At 54.9% G+C, this 18,917-nt stretch overlaps 1 protein-coding gene across 2 annotated transcripts in view; it reads left to right on the forward strand.

Annotated features, from left to right (window-relative positions):
• ZNF704 (zinc finger protein 704) overlaps positions 1-10,386 on the forward strand; it is a 97,406-nt gene extending 87,020 nt beyond the window's left edge. Inside the window, exons 5-9 of one of the 2 annotated variants that reach the window (XM_084864317.1) lie at positions 1,445-1,545; positions 3,449-3,716; positions 5,498-5,602; positions 9,323-9,396; positions 10,007-10,386. In XM_084864317.1, the coding sequence (XP_084720443.1) occupies positions 1,445-1,545; positions 3,449-3,716; positions 5,498-5,602; positions 9,323-9,396; positions 10,007-10,118 (660 nt within the window). In that variant the 3' untranslated portion in view covers positions 10,119-10,386. The remainder of the gene's footprint in view (positions 1-1,444; positions 1,546-3,448; positions 3,717-5,497; positions 5,603-9,322; positions 9,397-10,006) is intronic. The other variant, XM_084864318.1, reaches the window with a different exon arrangement.
• The last annotated feature ends 8,531 nt before the right edge of the window (positions 10,387-18,917 follow it).

The raw sequence follows: 18,917 nt of genomic DNA on the forward strand, positions 1-18,917 counted from the left end.
AGTGCAGATGGTCATGGTTAGATGGGCAGCTGCGCTTGTGCCTGCAGCTGGGCTTGGTTTGGCTGCCCTGGCAGAGCTGGGGCCCATGGGGCGGGCTGGGCCATGTTACATGCTGTCTCCGGTCTCCTCCTGCAGGGCTTGCTTTCCTGCCGTGTGAGAGTGGCTCTCTGGCCCTGGCCGGTTTGGCTCAGTGGATAAGAGCATCAGCTTGAAGACTGAAGGGTCCTGGGTTCGATTCCAGTCAAGGGCACATGCCCGGGTTGTGGGCTCAATCCCCAGTGAGAGGCATGCAGGAGGCAACTTATCAATGATTCTCTCTCATCATTGATGTTTCTACCTCGCCCTCTCTGAAATCAGTTAAAATATTTTTATTTTTATTTTTATTTTTTAACCTGAGTGGCTCTGTCTGCAGGGAGGATTGTTTCGTGGGCGTAGTCGGACATGGGCAAGGGGCCCCTGGGTGACGCGGAGCGCCTTCGCCTATGAACCGAGACCGCTGATTCCATTAAAGTTGAGCCCATCCCCTGATGCTCTTATTCTCCAAAGTTAGTCCTGCAAATACTGTAGGGGACCTCCATTACAAAGAAATACCTTTTTACCATTTAAAACAGGGTGATTTTTATATTTGGAAACTCGTGTCTGAATAAGCGGCCCCTCCCCAGCACTTCACCGCACAGGAAGGCATGCACAGCATAACACCCCCAGAATGATCACGGCGCTCATATTCCCTTATACGCTGCTTTCCCCGCACCCAGGGCCCGGCCGGAGAGGACGATGTGCTCAGCGGGTAAACAGCTGGGCGGCCTGGCCAGGTGGCTCAGGCGGTGAGAGTGTTGTCCTGACGCACCAAGGTGGTGGATTCGATTGCTGGGCTGGGCACATACAGGAATCAACTGATTAATGTGTGGACAGTGGAACAGGAGCTCTCTCTCTCCTTTCCTCTCTCTTTCAAATCAATAACAGTGTTTAAGCATTTGAAAAGAGTTTGGAGGGGCTCTTTGCAAAGGTGTAGACAGGGCTAGGGTGGGGTGGTAGCCCAGGATCCCAAAAGCTACTGTAGGACAAGGCACAATAAAGAGAGGAGTTTCCAGAACCCATAATTACCAAAACTCTGAAATACCGGCGGGAGAGGTGGTTTTCGGAGGAGAAGGCAGCCACGCCCGGCTCGGCCGGCAGAAAGGGGCTGGGAGTGCACAGCCTCCCGGGCCAGGCCCAGCCTAGACCACGGGCAGGGCCATGGACACAGAGGCCGCCCTCGGGCACAGCAGGTGGGGGTGGGTTTGACAGCACAGCTTCCTCCTGTGGACAGGCAGAGCCTCCGCGCGGGCGTGGGGTCTGCCCACTCGTGCTGTGAGGCCAGGATGGGCTCTGAGCAAAGAGGAAGGAGGCGTGCTGGGCCCACAGGCTCATTTTCCCTTTCCTGTCGCGCCCTCCCCCTCTCCAGAACTCCATGAAGGTGATGTTCAAGTGCCTCTGGAAGAACTGCGGGAAGGTGCTGAGCACCGCGGCCGGCATCCAGAAGCACATCCGCGGCGTCCACCTGGGGTGAGGCTCCTCCCTCCGCTGGGCGCGGGCCCAGCCAGCAGCTGTGCTCAGAAGTGCCCGGGCTGAGTGCAGGAAGGGCCTGGGGGGGGGGGGGGGGGGGCAGAGAACAGAGGCCCTTACCGCAAGTTGCACTGCACCGAGGGGTGTTAGTGACTGCTCTGCGCCCCGGTTCCCTCCGACGATTAGGTTAGCAATACAGTCAGCGCTGCAGGGGTCACATGTGAAGGTCAGCAATAAAACGTGGTGAGAGCCGTTTGTAAAAAGACAACACCTGGGCAGGGTAGAACCCCCTGAGGATGCCTGTAAATGTAAATGTACTTTATTTTCCTGATGGAGGGTATTCTGACTTAGAGCCTGAAAGGGTTAGGCACTACTGTGCCCATCAGAGCAGCTCTAGCTATGGCCGTGATCTACAGGACCTGCCTCTATGTCTCCCTGTGTTTTATGGGTCCCTCTTGGGACCTGGGACTGGAAGGGGCCCTCGAGAAGCTGCACGTGGTGACCGGGGTGCAGACGCCTGGGCCAGAGCAGCCCCCTCCACGAGATGAGGGATGGCACTGCAGGCGCTCTCCCAGCAAGGAGCCAACGTGGGACGGGCAGCAGCCACAGCAGCGGGGCAGGAAGGAAACCCAGGGCTCCAGCGGGGTTTGCTGACCGGGAGGGTGGGAGGAGAGGGACCTGGAGCTGAGGTCTGCGACGTAGGCCATCCCTCCAGAGCACTGCGTGCGGGTCACCCCGTGGGTGCGGCTCAGGGTCGCCCTGCACCCTCCGGGCACCGCCCAGTGCTGCTCCTGAGAGTCCAGGGAGGAAGCCGGGCATGTCTCCCTGACCTCGTGTCAGGGCGACCTCGGCGGGAATAGCTCAGCGTCTCTGAAGGCCCAGAGAGAGCCTCCCGGGGCCTCGCTCGGGATGCAGGGGGCCTGTTGTCAGGCCCATGTGCCCAGAGAATCGCACCCTGTCCAGCGCCGGCAAAGCCGTGCCCGTCTGCCCATTGGAGCCTGCAGAGTAGGCGGCACCACCCGTTCCCTTTGAGCTCCGGGTGCTCTCACCGTGGCCAAGTTCATGGCTTCCCAGGCTCCCTTCGTGTTCTGTGCTCTAGGGTGAGGGTGAGGATTAGCCCTGGGACTGGGGAGAGGACCGCCTTTGCCTTAGAGACTCTGAGGCTTAGTCCCTGAGCTGAATGCCGTGACGAGAGGACAGTGGGACATTTCGTGTTGGTTGTGGACACCAAAGCCCTAGAGAATGTTGTCAGGAAGCAGCAGAGGTTAAAACTTACAGAAATGTGCGAAGTAACTTAATAACACGATTTAAATAAAGTGAATACCGCCAGGGGGCACATTGAGGAGTGAGGTCCTTATCCAACCCTCAGCATACATCCCAGACCGGCTCGTCACTCCCCTCCCCTCCCACTGTCAGGCTCATCGGGGTCTTCATGTTGAGCAATCCCTTTAATCTTGGGGGTGGGGGGTCGTAACCAAAGACCTTGCATGCATGTATGCATACCCATAGACATAGACAATAGTGTGGTGCAGGCCTGGGGGATTCATAACTCCCCGATGCACTAAATACCTGATTGTTTGTGGCTCTCTTGTCTGCCTCTCCCACTAGCTGTAACTCCCATCAGGGCAGAATCCATCTACGACTTGGTCACATGACACCATGAGATCCTAGGAGAGTGCCTCCACAGAGCAGATTCCCAAATAATAGTTGAATAAGTAATTGCTTGGTTGGTGGTTTGAATGAAGTCCTCAAAGAGGTCGGAGGTCTTCCCTGGAAGTGGACAGCAGGGTGTTACAGGTTGAGAAAGCGTTTGCCAGGCAGACACTGGAAAGGAAGACGTTCCAGGCCGAGGCACAGCCTGCGCGGTGGCCCCGTCTGACCGCTTTGCTGTCCTCTGCATTAGGCGTGCTGGGGAGTCTGACTACAGCGACGGTGAGGAGGACTTCTACTACACGGAGATCAAACTCCACACGGACGCGGTGGCCGACGGACTGGGCGGCCTGGCCCCGGCTTCGCCCTCCCAGTCCCTGGCCTCGCCTCCCACCTTCCCCATCCCGGACTCAAGCAGAACGGAAAGCCCTGGTGCCAAAGCCGAGACGAAACTGATAACGCCCTTGAGCCGCTCGGCCCCGACCACCCTCTACCTCGTGCACACCGACCACGCTTACCAGGTGCCGTGCACGACCCTGTGGGGCACTGCCCCTGACCTACAGCAGTGCGACCCTGAGGGGCACTGCCCCTGACCAACAGCAGTGCGTCCTGACCTGGGTTAGAAAAGCAGCATCCCTCACAGTAGCCCCGTAGCTGAGTTCATGTTCATCATGAAGTTCAATCCAATTGTCTCCAATGTTCTCCCATTGTTAGGTACTAGTCTTACCCCGTTTCTTCATTAATAACTCCACTATGGACATCTCTGTGCCTGTAACTTTTCTTCCCCTTTGAAGTCACAGAGGAGGAATTACTGAGTCAGAGGATGCAGCCTGGACAGGATGCTGCTGCTAAGCATTGCCCAGATGCTTCCGTGGTGCCAAGCAAAGCCACCTCCATCACAACTAGACGTATCCTTCGAAAAGCTAAACCACTTACTTAGCAGACTGATGCTCAAGAGCAATGAACTAGAGCAAATTATTAGATTAGATGGTGCTACAAGTTTTATTCCTGACTTGTTAAGTGGGTCAAAAGAGTAACTCGTTCCCTTGTTCATGTTTGCATTTAGGTCCAAAATCATTTGCTTGAACCAACTTAATGAAATTATTTTGTTTATCTATAAAGTGGGTTGGAACACACACTTGATCTTCCTGAACCCTATGTTCATAATATTTGGGATTTCTCTGTAGATATTATAAATGTTCAGCATAGATATGCTAAAAACCAAAGCAGAGAGAGAAAATGTATCCTGAATCCCAATGACAAGAAAGCCTCTTGGTTAATATTTTTGGTATGTCTTTCAAGACTTTCTCCTATGTGTACATGTATATATAAAAAAAAACAACTAAGGATTCTATTGTAGTACTGTTTTTCTATGCTTGTTTTTTCCCCCACTGAATATATCATGAATGTGGTTTTTTTGGTTAAATCCTCACAAAGGGATTTAACAAAAAAGAGAGAGGAGAGAGGAGGAAAGAAAAAGAAACATCAGTGTAAGAGAGATACATTGATTGGTTGCCTCCCGCATGCACCAAGACCAGAGCCCAGAAGTGAACCTGTAACCTAGGTATTTGGCCTTGACCTCGAGTCGAACTCGAGAGCCTTCCATGCACAGACAGATGCTATCACCGCTTAGTCACATGGGCCAGGGCTCATGAATGTCTTTGCATGTCATTGCGTATTCTTTGACAACATTATTTGTAGTGTATATATACCAACATATATACTCAGTTGGTATATCATAATTTATTTCCCCATTTCCCCATTATTAGTCATTTGTGTTTCCAACGTTTTAAAATGTAACAGAATGAACATCCTTGTAACCATTCCTTAGAATGAATTCTAGAAGTAGAATAGCTAATATACAGAATTCTAAAATTTTTTACATATATTTTGCCTAATTACCCTCCCAAATGTTGTACCAATTACACCCCACCACCCCTGTATAAAAGTGTTTATTTCCAAATTTGATAGTGAGAAATTATATCTCACAGCTGTCGTAAAATTCAGAAATTTTCCTCATGAAGTTCAATCAGATTGTCTCCAATGTTCTCTTTTTGTTAGTCAAAAACCATCCCCTCTGATACATTAGATAGATTGCTTAGACATATAAAGAGTTTCTTTCCAGCTACTCTCTGACCATGTTTCATCTCTTCCTATCAGATAATTAATCTAATTATTAATACAGCTGAGATCACTTCTGAGGCCCACCCTAGTAAATGACAGCTCAGATTGAGGAGAAACCCTTCTTAGTGTTCTCTGTACCGTGCCACCCCCGTGACCCTTTCTGCTTGCTCTGTGACAGGCCACGCCCCCCGTGACCATCCCAGGATCGGCCAAGTTCACCCCCAACGGCAGCAGCTTCAGTGTCTCCTGGCAGTCACCTCCAGTTACCTTCACAGGCATTCCAGTGAGTACAAACACGAAATGCCCAACACAAATGTAGAGAACACATTTACACACCTAAGTTAGACAAATAAGTTAGAGAACACATTTATACACCTAAGTTAGACAAATAAGTTAGAGAACACGTTTATACACGTTTAGAGAACACATTTATACACGTAAGTTAGAGAACATATTTAGACACTAAGTTAGAGGACACATTCGCACACGTGCAACAGAAAAACAAAGATCAGGAGGTTGGAAGCCCCTGATTCTTGCGTGGATTTTGTAAACTCCTGAGCAAGGTTTCCCGTGGCTCCGACAGGCCTGATGGCTCTGTCAGATAGAAGAGCGTTTCACCTGTTGATAAACATGTCAGATGTGGATCAAGGTTTTTTGTTGGTGGGATGTTTACATGTTTCCAAAGGCTTTAACATCATCTCTGAGCTCAGATCCTGAGCATTAAAAAAAACCTTGTGCATAAATGGCATTTATCATTATGAGTACATTCATAATATTTATGACTTTGAAATTATTGTTTACCGGTATGTCATCTTGATGGTTCAAAAAAATAAAAAATTAAAGTCACTCTTTGCCCCCAAAGCCTGAATAATCCTCCCATATGGATGTGTAATTTATCACTCTTTGCCCCCAAAGCCTGAATAATCCACCCATATGGATGTGTAATTTGAAAATAAATGAGTGCTAAAATATGCCATCAGGTTTAAGCAGTATAGAAGAATTGATTTGACATATTAAATGATTCCTGTCTGATAAATTGCCATGAATTAACCTGATTCCTAAGCATTCACTTAAAAATATATTGGGCCCTTGCTGGTTCGGCTCAGTGGATAGAGCGTCGGTGTGCAGACTGAAGAGTCCCAGGTTCGATTCCAGTCAAGGGCATATGCCTACGTTGCAGGCTCAATCCCCAGTAGGAAGCAGCCGATCTGTGATCCTATCTCATGATTAATGTTTCGGTCTCTCCCTTTCCCTTCATCTCTAAAATCAATACAAACATATTTTAAAAAAATAATAAATAAACAAAATATATATTGGGTAATAATAAGTTACACAGAGCATCCATAGACCCCATACCACTGGCGCTCACAGCGGTTTCTACCTCCTGGGAAGATTCAGAGAGTATGATAATGGATATTCGTGTTATTTTCTCCTTTCTATCTCTCTCCCCAAGAGATTTCCTCTTCCCAACTAACCTCCCAAAAGATTCTTATTACCAACCCCTGGAAACTCCCAGAGGTTTCCAGCAAACACTAAGACCCCCTGCAGAGTGCACACAAATGTTGGTGGCTCAGTCAGTCTGCTGCTCTGGCCAGTGAATAGGTACGGAATCCCGGAGGACTAGCCAAGGATAAAAAGCAAACTGCTGGCAACAGTTGGTAAGTTGTGGCTTCCAGAAAATGCCCCCGGATTCCACGCTTAAACCATAGTGTGGGTCTGGAGCAATCCTGAAAGCTGCTGCTTCATGGAAGCTGCTGGTGGCTCTGAGAGGCCCGACAGCCACGATGGATGAGCGAGCAGGCGGGAGAAAACGACTTAGACGCCAGACGCCAGGTGTTAGAGTCCTTTCTGGCGAGAACCGTGATCTGTTAAGGTGTGTGTCCAGTTAGCAATCAGTCCTCGTGGTGACTGTGTTTGTTAGACACTAAAAAGGGCCCAGAGTGTCTGTGTCACACTCAGGACAACTCTTCTAACCTGGAGAGGCCGCTACCGCGACGGAATTCCCAAGACTGCTGTGCTCATCTGTCCCTCTTGTCTCTGACTTGAGGAGGGTTTTCAAGGACAGACACCCTCTTGCTCAGCTTGTGTGAAACCACGCATAGCATGTGGATGGAACTGCCCAGCCCAGACTGCTTTCAAATGGAATTTCCCCCCACGTTTTATTTATTCGTGAACTCGGTGGGGGGTGGGGATGGTCCCTCAGCCCGGCCTACACCCTCTCACAGTCCGGGAGCCCTCAGGGGATGTCCGTGGGGAGCGGCCTAAGCTGTCAGTTGGACATCCTTAGCACTGCTGCAGAGGCAGGAGAGGCTCCCACCACCACCGCCAGCCATAAGCCCGGCTCTGGCTGAGCCTTGCTCCCACTGTGGGAGCACACTGACCACCAAGGGGCAGCTCCTGCATTGAGCGTCTGCCCCCTGGTGGTCAGTGCATGTCATAGCAACCAGTCATTCCACCATTCAGTCAATTTGTATGTTAGCCTTTTATTATATAAGATTTTATTGTTAGAGTATTGCAAATGTCTCCCTTTCCCCCCACTTTCCCCTCCGATTAAAGCACTTCCTTCTGAGGTACAGAGATAACTCTGAGGGATATGCTCTCCCAAGTTCCTCCACGTCTTACACAGTGGACATGGGTGGAGAAACAACCTTCGTGAATGGACACGGGAGTGGGGAGAGGACCTTCATGAATGGACACAGGAGTGGGAGAGGACCTTCATGAATGGACATGGGGAGGGGAGAGGACCTTCATGAATGGACATGGGGGAGGGGAGAGGACCTTCATGAATGGACATGGGGAGGGGAGAGGACCTTCATGAATGGACACGGGGGAGGGGAGAGGACCTTCATGAATGAACATGGGGAGGGGAGAGGACCTTCATGAATGGACACGGGGGAGGGGAGAGGACCTTCATGAATGGACATGGGGAGGGGAGAGGACCTTCATGAATGGACACGGGGGGTGGGGAGAGGGCCTTCATTGACAGACATAGGGTGGGAGAGGATCTTTATTAATGACAGCTTTCTTTGACATGTTTTTCCCCAAGTGACTCACCTTTCCTTCTAATTATCTCCATTCCTCTTCCTGTCTTTTCATGATGCAAGTCTTCTCAGATGGCACTAACAGAATGCCATAGGCGGGGAGGGGGGCTTTTACCAGCTGAAATTGTGTTCTCATTGTTCTGGAAGCTGGAAGTCCAGACCGAGGTGCTGGCCGATTCGCTCCTGCCGAGGGCCTCTTACTGGTGAGGGCCCCTTTTCGCTGTGTCCTTACACGGCCTTGTCTGTTAAAGGGTTTGGGGAGAAATGAGAGATTTGGTGTCTCTTCTTTAAAAAAAAAAAAAATATATATATATATATATATATATATATATATATATATATATATATATATATAGTTTTATTGACTTCAGAGAGGAAGAGAGAGAGAGAATTATCAATGATGAGAGAGAATCATTGATTGGCTGCCTCCAGCACACCCCGCACTGGGAATCAAGCCCGCAGCCCAGCATGTGCCCTGACTGGCTATCAAACCGTGACCTCCTGGTTCGTAGGTTGACCCTCACCACTGAGCCACGCCGGCCCGGCAGGTGTCTCTCCTTAAAGGGACACCAGTCCTAGGGGACCAGGGCTCTCCCCTTTGGTCCTCATTCAGCCTCAATGACTTCCTTAGAGGCCCAGCTCCCAGTCCTGGGAGTCTGGGCTTCAACACATGCCTCTGGGGAAACACACACACTCAGTCTATAAAAAGCCCAGGCAGGCAGCAGGAGCCGACCAGCCCAAGGTGACGCCGTGAGGGGGTGTCAGGCCTGCAGGCTGGTCTCTCTGAGGGAGACGCGTTTACATTCCACGGGAGCACCACCTCCTCCGTCTGACACGTGGTCTCTGTGACGGGCACGTCACCTCCACGTCTAACGACCGGGGGCCGCTGCCCGCACCCCTGAGGCCCCTGACGGCGTGGCCCAGAGAGCCTGGCCCTCAGCTCTGTCCTCCTGTCCTTGCAGGTGTCGCCGACGCACCACCCCCCCGGGGGCCCCGCGGCCTTGTCCTCCCCGCCCAGAGTGACGGTCGGCCTGAGGTAGGGCGCCCGCACGCCGCCTCCAGGGGTGATTGACCTGCAGGGAACCGCGAGGAACAGGAACCGGGCAGGGCCTCCCGTGAACGTCCCCGTGATGGATGAGACGCCCTTTCCTTCACCCCCGGGCTCTCCCCGTGCGTTCACTCGTGGAAACTCGCTGCCTTGTTGTTGTTTTCAGTTCCCAGTCAGTTCTACAGAGCAGGCGGGGGCCGCCTGGGCCGCCCAGCGCCCGGGGCACTGAGCCTGGTAGTGAGTGAACCACAGGGTAGACTTTCCACCCAGAGCCAGGAGCCCCGGGCCCAGGATGCCAGGCGCTGAGAAATAAGAGAGCACTCGAAAGTACCTCTTCCAAGGTTTCTCGTGTGCGTGTTGGCCTCGGTGCTCTGCAGGCGGCCAGTGTCATGTCCTTAGGTGGGCGAATAGGACCTTAGGAATTAGGGCGAGTGACAGCCCTGGGCGGTGGCCACGGAGCCCCCCGGCGCCCGGGGAGGCCTGGCCCGCAGAGAGCCCGCCGTTCCCGGCTTTTCCTCACCTCCCCGGGGGTGTCCAGCCCTCCGAGCGGTGCCCCCGAGCTCCTCCCACTGACCGCCGCCCTCCCTCCCTCCCGCAGGAAGCCCCGGGGAGAGGGCAAGAAGTGCCGCAAGGTGTACGGCATGGAGAACCGGGACCTGTGGTGCACCGCCTGCCGCTGGAAGAAGGCCTGCCAGCGCTTCCTGGACTGAGGGCTCCGCCACCAGGTTGTAGCCACCGGGTCAGGGCCACCGGGTCACGGCCACTGGGACTGCGGTGCGTGGCCTGCCGCCGGGAGGAGCCTCCGGCGCTTCCTGGACTGAGGGGTGCGGCGGTGGCCACAGGGCCGCCGGCCCGGCCCCCACGGCAGCTTTGGTGGGCACTGTTCCTTCAGCAGAACACCGGAGCCGGGAAGAGCGTGCGGGAGCCGTGGTGGGATTCAGGAGAACAGGCCACGCGTCCGGTGCACCACGCTCCCCATGCACGAGGGGGGTCCCCTCCTCGGCCGGGTGTCAGGTCTGGAAGCTGGGGTCTCCGTGGCCCGGGGACCCACAGAGCCGTGTTCCCTAGCAGGAGGCATATTTCGATGAGCTTCCCGAAGAATGCCGTTGCGGGCGGGTGACACCCGGGGGACGCTGCAGGTGGCTCTGTGGCGTTTGTATAAAGGCCAGGATGTGCTTTCCTGGGCCTTCCCGGCCCCGTGGACTTCTGGGCAGCTCCGCATCCTTTCCGTGTCTTTCCTGCTCGTTTGCTTTGAAGAATGGCCCCGCTGGGTGGGGTGTGGGCCTGCAGGCCCCATGGCAGGTGGGATCACCGAGGGGACACCTGGACGCCTCCCGGGGACCTGGAGAGCCTTCCCTGGCTCCCCTGCGGCTCAGCTCAGCTCAGCCCCACCCGGACCCGGAGGCCGGGAGCTGGTGCTCCTCCAGGATGTGCGGCTGGAGCCGCGGGCACCGCCCCTCCTGGGCCGGAGAGCCGCTGCCGGCGTCCAGGGCACCGGCTTTCCCCCCGCCTCCGTCTGTCTGTCTGAGGAAAGGTCCAGAACGCGAGCCGGCCCGCGGTTTGCTCCGGACGGGGGCACGGCTCCGGGCCATCTGTTGGGAGAGCCGAGAGGCCGGCAGACCGGCCGGCGAGTGCACTTTGATAGGGTTTATGCTTTAGCGTGTCTGGGGGACAGGTCAGGAGCAGCCTAAGCGCTTTATGGGTAAGAGGGAAGAGACAAACCCGTGTTTTGCTTGTGAAAATAGTGGAGCTGTTCGTCAGAAACGGACTCAGAAGGGAACCTAGAGACACCAAAGGAACATGCACTGTAGACGGCTCGTACTGTGTTCCATTCCCAGGCTCTCCGGCCTGGCGGTGGGGTGGGTGGGTGGATGGGCGGTTGGTGGTGGAGGTGGTGGTGGTGGTGGTGTGGGGAGAGGGGAGTCATCCCGCCCTGTAGATTCCTCCCCGTCTCGATTGCCCCGGAAGGAGTCCTTCCCCTCTCCCTTGCAGGGGTACGAGCACCTTACGATGAGTGTGAGCCGGAGCCTGGGATCGGCGTAGGAATGTGAGAGGAAATTGCACAGAGGAGAGTTTATTATATGTCTAGAGATTGACATACGCCTTTTGTAAAGAGTAGAAAGAAGTCGTGTAGAATAATAGTTACTCTTTTTATACCTGAGGAGGTTCTGTGGTGTGACATCCATAATCTGCATTCTTATATTTTGGCAATTTGTTTTTTTTTTAAGCTCTCATGACTTTTTCCTTAGAAGAAGTCCTGTTTTTCCCCTTTGTTTATGTTTCTCCCCCCCACCCCCCCCCCCCCCTTTAAAAACACTCATTTTGAGAGAGCAGGAAAAGAGCGTCATTTACTATCACGTCGGGAAGCTCCCTCAGCACGCACAAAGGCATCGGCTGTAACGGGAGCTCCGTGCAGACGGGTCGGCCACGAAAGGGCGTTGTTTTCACGTGCAGACACGGCTGTGCACACCCTGCCCGGCCCCGGTGGGCCTTTCCTCCTCCCCGTGGCCCCGCTCCCTGGGGCGCCCTCGCTGGGAGCGGGAGCTCTGGCTAGTGCCGGCGCCGGGGCTGGGCAGGGAGGCCCCCGTGATCCAGGCTGACAGCATCCGGTCAGGTCCCCACACACGGAGGCGATGGGGGTTTTCTCTCCAGCACCCTGGCTCTGGATCCTGGAACTAAGTCACTAATCACAAAGGACTGAAGTGATGGGGGCCTAACCCACCCCCACCACACACACACACACACAGGACTTGGGGGCGAGGGAAGACGGTGCTGTGGGCAGCCCTGCACCGGCTCCCGGAGACACAGGGCACACTTGGTGCTGGGCTCTGGCCTCTGGCCTCTGGCCTCTGGCCTGGCTGCCAGCCAAACCTCAGGCACAGCAGGAGGCGGAGTGGAGGGCCCTTTCCTAGCAGCTTTCTTCCCTTCGGACACCTGCTTTACACTCGTCTCCGCCCCCGGGCTCCCTGCTCCCGCCAGGCGTGCACAGCCTCAGCGCCGCCCTGCACACACAGACACCCCGCCCTGCACCCAGGCACCTGCTAACTAGGGACCACCAATCTTTGCTTGGCTGGCCGTGGAAACAAGGAATTCCATTTCTTGCAGGCCACTCAAAAAGCTATGAGTTGCAATGTACAACACTGATCGTAAAAGCTAAATTCTAAAAATGTAGAGCTATTTTGTTATACTTTGGAACTAAACAAAGTGCCAAATGAAGCCCAGCATTCACTTACACCATCCCCGGGGCACCACGTCCCTCTGTCCTCACCTGCAGAGGGCGGAGGGAGGTGGTGGGAAGGGCCCTGGGTGCTGAGCCGGGGCCCCATCCGTCATGGGGACCGCAGAGGCCTGTCTGTGCGAGGCGTGCAGGGCGGGGGCGGTGCGCAGTGACAGGGGCTCTCGGGGCTGCACTCAGAGAGGCTCTCGCTGGACAGGATGCCCCGAGGACGTGCACCCCGTTGTGGGAGGCAGAGGGAGAACGTGGAGGAAGAAGCAAGGGGCCCCCCTTGTGGGAACCTGAGAGGAAACAGGAGGCCTGTGACTTTCTCTCCGAAGTGCTGCTCAGTCCCCCCCCCCCCCCCGCACCCTCAGGCTGTCCCTACCCCTAGAGGGCAAGGCCACTTGCAGCGACCAGAGGGCAAGGCCACTTGCAGCGACCAGAGGGCACCCGCCTGACCAGCCTGCGGCCTCCTTCCCAGGCCCCGGAGGGAAGGGCACGCAGCTGTTGCTGGGGGAGCTTAGGGGGGAGGAGCAGCTTTCGCTGGAGGAGCTCAGGGGGGAGGAGCAGGACTGGCATGGCTGGAGCGGCGTCCTGAGAGCAGCAGCAAAACACTACACCAGTGTCCATTCCTCAGGGCGAGGGCAGGGCGTGTGGAACAGAACCGGGGGAGCTGAAGGCCGGAAAGGCTTGTTACCTCTAGAGTCTCCTAGTCAGGAAAGCTGGGGGGTCTTAGGCACATGTTATCGTTTCAAGACAAACTTACATGACCCCCCGTTCTGGAGAGGGGGCGCTGGGGAAGAGAGAAGCGCTTCTCGGCGGCTGAGCTGTGTGGAGGCCGGCCAGCGGCCGCGGCGTCCCCGGTGCCACCATGAGGGCAGCGTGCGCTCTCCGCCTCCGCGGGAGGCTGGCTCTGGGCTGAGCCGGAGCCGGGAAGGCTGGGCCTGTGGCTGCGCTGGAGGCAAGGAGCGCCCCTCCTTCCCGGGCTTTTCCGGACGAGGCGCCCTTCTCCTCCGGCCCTGCAGACCTTCTCTCCGCCTCTCACCCCGCACTGAGGGGGCGGGGGGAGGAGGAGGGCTCCCAGCTCAAACACCGTGCCCACCAGGCTTCTCTGGTGGGATGGGGGTGGGGACCATTTGGGGAAATGCCGGGCACACAGGGCAACTGGAAATCCTGTTTCTCTAAGAAAACTACCCTCCTGGCCCACAGGCCTCCTGCTCCTGCCCGCGCCTCAGGCCTGGGGTCCCCCCTGTGGGCATTGTTTCCTGTGTCTGTTCCATTGTGATCGGTCAGACCGAGAGCCAGGAAATCGATGAGATTAGCCCGCCGGGTGCCAACGTGTCGCCGACCCAGCGATGAAAACATGGCGTGTCTCATCGTGGCTGACTGAGAGAGCCCGTCGCAATGGGCCAGAGCAGCGATTTTCAAGCTCCGTCACCTCACGGCACATAAACTGATTATGAGAATTCTGCAGCTCGCCAAATAACACCTTTTGTTGATTTGACCAAAAAAAAAAAAAAAAGAGTATAATTTTAATTCATTGACACCAGATGGCTATTGTGCTGGCTGCTGTCGTTTTCTTACCTGACAATCTGAGGGAAGGGGCCAGGGCCCTGGCTGAACGGTCAGGGGCTGCCCGTGTTAACAGTCCCTGCAGCTCACGGGCCGGAAACCGCTGGTCTGGGTGCTTAGGAGGCATGTCTGTCACAGGACCAGCCGTCAGAGTGGGTCCTGCTTTGTAAATAGCTCCTTTTTTTTTTTTTTTTTCAAGACAATCTCGTGTTTTATAACTTCTCTTGTGGGTCTGAGAATCACAATGCTGGTGTGTTGTGTCAGAATGTAATCAGAAATACACGGCAGTTATGACTTCATTGTCCAAATAAGACAAGGACTCTGCTGCTTGGGCCCCCGCCATCCTGGGAGACTTTCCGCGCTTCCAGCGGGCACCCGTACCCAGCGTCTCACGCTGACGGAGCCGGAGATGCTTTCCAAGGTGCCGTGTTTTGTAGCCACAGAGAACGTGAACATTTTTCGGGACATGACCCCGGTTTTATACACTGTAGCTCCTTTTTTAAAATACAATATTTTACTGGGCAGGAAGGGTTAGTAGTAAAAGCCGCTCCTGTCTCTGAACTAAGGGCTATGCCTCTTTGAAGCAAGCGTTTTGATGCATGTTTTTTCAGCGAACCCTCTGCGTCGGGCAGAAATGTAGATCAGATGGGACGTCAGTACCAGAGGACCAGCATGGCAGCAGCGACTCTTTCCGTCATTCCCCGTGTGTTTTCAGAGGTGGGGGGGAGGGGGCGCGAGGGAGGGGACCCTAGGAATCACCCTATTTATCTTAAATCTAAAACTTGGCATACACTTGCCTATAGGCCATGGGAGGGAGGTCCTTATCACTTTTTTATGTAAAATGACAGATTCTGCCACAAGGACAAGCTTACTAGTCCACCTTCCAGAACCACGGGCCTGCGTTTAACTAGCAGGTCTCATTTGGCAGGAGTTTCTAAAATCGTGGACGCAAACCCAACGATAGAATGCTTAGGTCGCCCGTGTGTTTGAGATAACGTCGCCCTCAGCGCCGACTCCGCACCTTCCATTTCCTGTAGAACAAGTGATTGATGTGAGCGGGATCCGCAGTCGTGCGGGGCTGAGGGCAGGAAGGCACCGTGCTCCCAGGAGCCGGGCAGAGGAGGGGAGCGCTCGCCTCACACGCAGTTCTGAGCGCCGCCGTCCACTCCCGGGCCCTGCGTGTGTCCAGCCCACTCCCTGCTGAAGCAGTAAAGCAGTGTTTGTCTAAGATTTTAGGCTTTCAGAAGCTAGACTGGTTAGCCAGCTCTGCAGGTGACATCACAGAGAAGCTGGGACAGAACATCTCGCACCCGTTGGGCAGCTTCTGTGGGGCCTGCTTTAAAGGGGCTCAGGGCCTGTAGGACCCGCACCCAGGGAGACCGCACATGGATGGGGCCCGCTGCCGCCGGCCTGCGGGGTGCGCCCGTGTGCCCCTGCGTGGAGCCTCTCCGTGGTCAGCATTAAAGTCCCAGACGAGCGCTCGCTGCTGAGTGGTTTTGAACCAAGCGAGTGGGCTTCTCTCTAGTCTAAGGAGAAGCTTCTTAAAGGTGTAGAGCAGGTATTTCCGAAGGGCCAGGCCGGCTGTGAGTGAATGGGGATTCAGATCTGGCAGAGGACAGACACCGGCCAATGAGGGAAAACACCCCCTTTTCAAATGCGAGGTCAGCACCATTTAGATGTGAGTGCCTGCTTACAGGTGTTGTTTCTGTGAGAGAATGAAGGTGTAAAGTTACAAACTATGCATTTTCAAAGCGTGGTGTTTATTTTGTGTTAAATCCAAGGAAACTCTTTTCATAGAGACTCACCATAACCACAAAGCATTCGAGGTGAACTGGAGCACACTTTGTGGGAGCGGTGGGCCTCCCGCCGGCATCTGAGATGGTGCACTGACGCCCGGGGCTCTAAGCAAGTCCAGCCACTGGGTGACTGACTGGGAAATGGCTGGCACTCTGGGTCTGAAACAGAAAAGGGACACGTGGGTTGTCACATGCAGGGCCCAGTTCTCTGAAGGCATGTGTCCCAGTCACATGGGCTAACGATCCATCAACATTGCATGGAGTTCATGAGAGTTGGATAATTACAGTGTGGGTTGAGTCTGGTGTGTTTCTCATCAAAGGGTTTAGGGTGTACAGCTTCAACAAACGGAATATAAAAAACATTGTCCCTTGGGCTGGTGAACAGACAATACAACTTACAGGTTGTACTGTGGAGTGGTACACCTGAAACCAATTTAATTAAACCAATGTCATCCCAATTGATTCTATAAAAAATAAAACATTGCCCTGCCAAGCAAATCACTGATCTTTTTTCAAAATCAAATGGAGATGACTACTTCTATTTTAGGGAAGTTTACATAGAATATGCTAATTTTTTCAGCCCCCTGGTTATTTTGCATTTTCATGAAACTTACCTTGGTCCTGAAGGCTTTGCCTGGCCCTCGGCATGAGAACCGAAGCCCCTTCTCCCCGCCCCGCTTCCCTTCCGTGGCCGCTGTTTGTATGTAAACACGGGGAAACGCGCTGTAACCTGTCCCCACGGCTGTCGGCCTGCACGCATGTGCTACCTGTGCAGAAGTCCTGGGGGGATGTGTCTTTTTTACGTGGTTTTTAGCCAAATGCAGATGCTCTGATGCTACATTTCTAGCCGACGGTCCCCACAGCCTGTGGAGTTTGCACCCCCTCCCGTGGCGGTTCCTCCTCGCCAGCTCTGGTACACTGTACATAGATCTGTTGAATGTTTAATGACGTCGTTTTTCTAAATGCTGTTCTCTACAACTTTTCTGAATGTTTTTTGCTTTCCATTGTCTGGGACTTTGTGTGTGGGTTTTTTAAAATCTGTTTCCTAAATACTGAACACCAGGAAAAACATTTCAGATTAACTGGTGCTAACTGACCTAGAAGGGAGATGCCAGAGTGAAGCTGTGCCAGTGTCCGCATCTGTCAGACCACGCGGCGTGCTCCGGGCACAGCGGGCAGCCCCCGCGGGGCCTCGGGCAGCCACGCGTGTTTACAGCTTCTGTGGCCCCTCCGTGTGCTGTCCCCTCCGGAGGACGGTCCTGTGGAAGCATTAACGTAGAAGTAAAGGTTTGTAGCAAGAATCACGTTAGTGATAGTCGTCTGGTCTTCAGAGTCTCACGTCTGCAACCCCTCGTGGAACGGGGAGCTGGTGGTGCCAGGCTGGTCTGGGCCCGTGGGCTGCCACGGGGGCTGCGGGCACGCTGTGCCAGCGCCGGCTGCCACCAGACCAGCCTGGTGTCCGCGGCGTCCACACACATGAATTCAAATGCACTTGTAACTGGTTAACTCCAGAGGCCTGACTTCCACTTAATAAATGTTTTTGTGCACCTGCTTCTCTCGGGGCTGTTTATTTAAGCAAAGGGCAGCTAACGTACGGTACACCCAAGAGAGCCCCCTGGGGGTGAGGGAGGGAGCGAGGGTGTTACCTGGAGCAGTAAAAATCACTCAAGGCAGGTCTTCCTGTGTCAACTGCAGGGCCGTTGGGTCAGCAGGTGATCCCAGCTCAGCCCATTCCCTGGCCACACTGTGCTGCTGGTCCCGTGGTCCCAGGTGTGTAGATACACCGGGGAGAGAGGAGGCAATGTCCAGTCAGGTGGCAGATCGGCCTGAGGCCAAGGTGATGTCCACCGGCACCGACATTGACACCCTAGGCTCTAAGCAAGAGCCCAGCAGGGTCTGTGCCACCTGGCAGCAGGTCAGACTCAGGCACGCACCAAGCTTTGCCTCTGGCGAGATAGGTAGCTGGGCAAGTGGTCCAACCTTGGTAAATCTTGTCTTGGTAACGGGAATGACCAGGAGAGAGGGGAGCTCATTGACAGTGTCTTCAGTCCTCGTCCAATCCGCCTCAGCTGGGGTGGGAGCTCTCGGACTCAGCTCCTGCCTGGGTCACAGCCATCCCTGTGCCCGGGGCTGCGTGGGAATGACTGGAAATGCACAGAGGACTCCCCACACGGGAGCCAAACTACCCAACCACTGGGACCCCCGATGTCAGAATGAGTCCCTTCAAATCGCAGACCGTCCTCCCTTCAGCTTTCTGAGCGGTCTCTCTCTGTAATGGGATGGCGCCACCTGCACACACACCCCAATGTCTTCTTCTTGGTGACGCCTGGCCACAGTGATGTCATCACCAATAGACGGATCCGCGGGGACGGTGCAGAGCTCAGCCTGTGTGGGCACTGGGGGCTGCTGCAGCGGCAGCCACAGCCTTCTCCCACCCCCACCCAACCAGCCCGGCGGGCCGCCTGTGACCTTACTCAGCACAGGGGACCTGGAGCCCTCTGACCCGTCCTGACACACAGTGGGACGGAGGACAGGTTACCTTTGTTCCCGTGTGCTAGGCGGTGCCCTGGGCTGGATCGTCTCACTCAGTCCCACAGCAGCTCGAGGCTTGCATGGTTGGTAGCCAGTAACAGTCCCACTCAAGCCAGATAAAGCAGATGCACTGAGAGTGATTGAAAGCACGGGTTTCTTGCAGGACCCCGGGCCATATAGTGTTGCGGGGCCTTGTGGAGTTCTAGAACCAAGATCTGGAAATAAGACAACCGCCCGCCCACTGCCCAGCCCCACCCCCAGCCGCCTCCCAGGCTGCGGGCCAGGTCCTCTGAGTCCCGAAGTCCTTTCCCGCCCCCTCCGCAGAGCTGCCCGGGCTTCCCCAGCCCCTGCGGACAGTGGCCAGAGAGGCCCACACTGAACTCAGCGGGGCG

This window comes from Pipistrellus hanaki (assembly GCF_964339955.1).
Source record: "Pipistrellus hanaki genome assembly, chromosome: 17".
Lineage (NCBI taxonomy): Eukaryota > Metazoa > Chordata > Mammalia > Chiroptera > Vespertilionidae > Pipistrellus > Pipistrellus hanaki.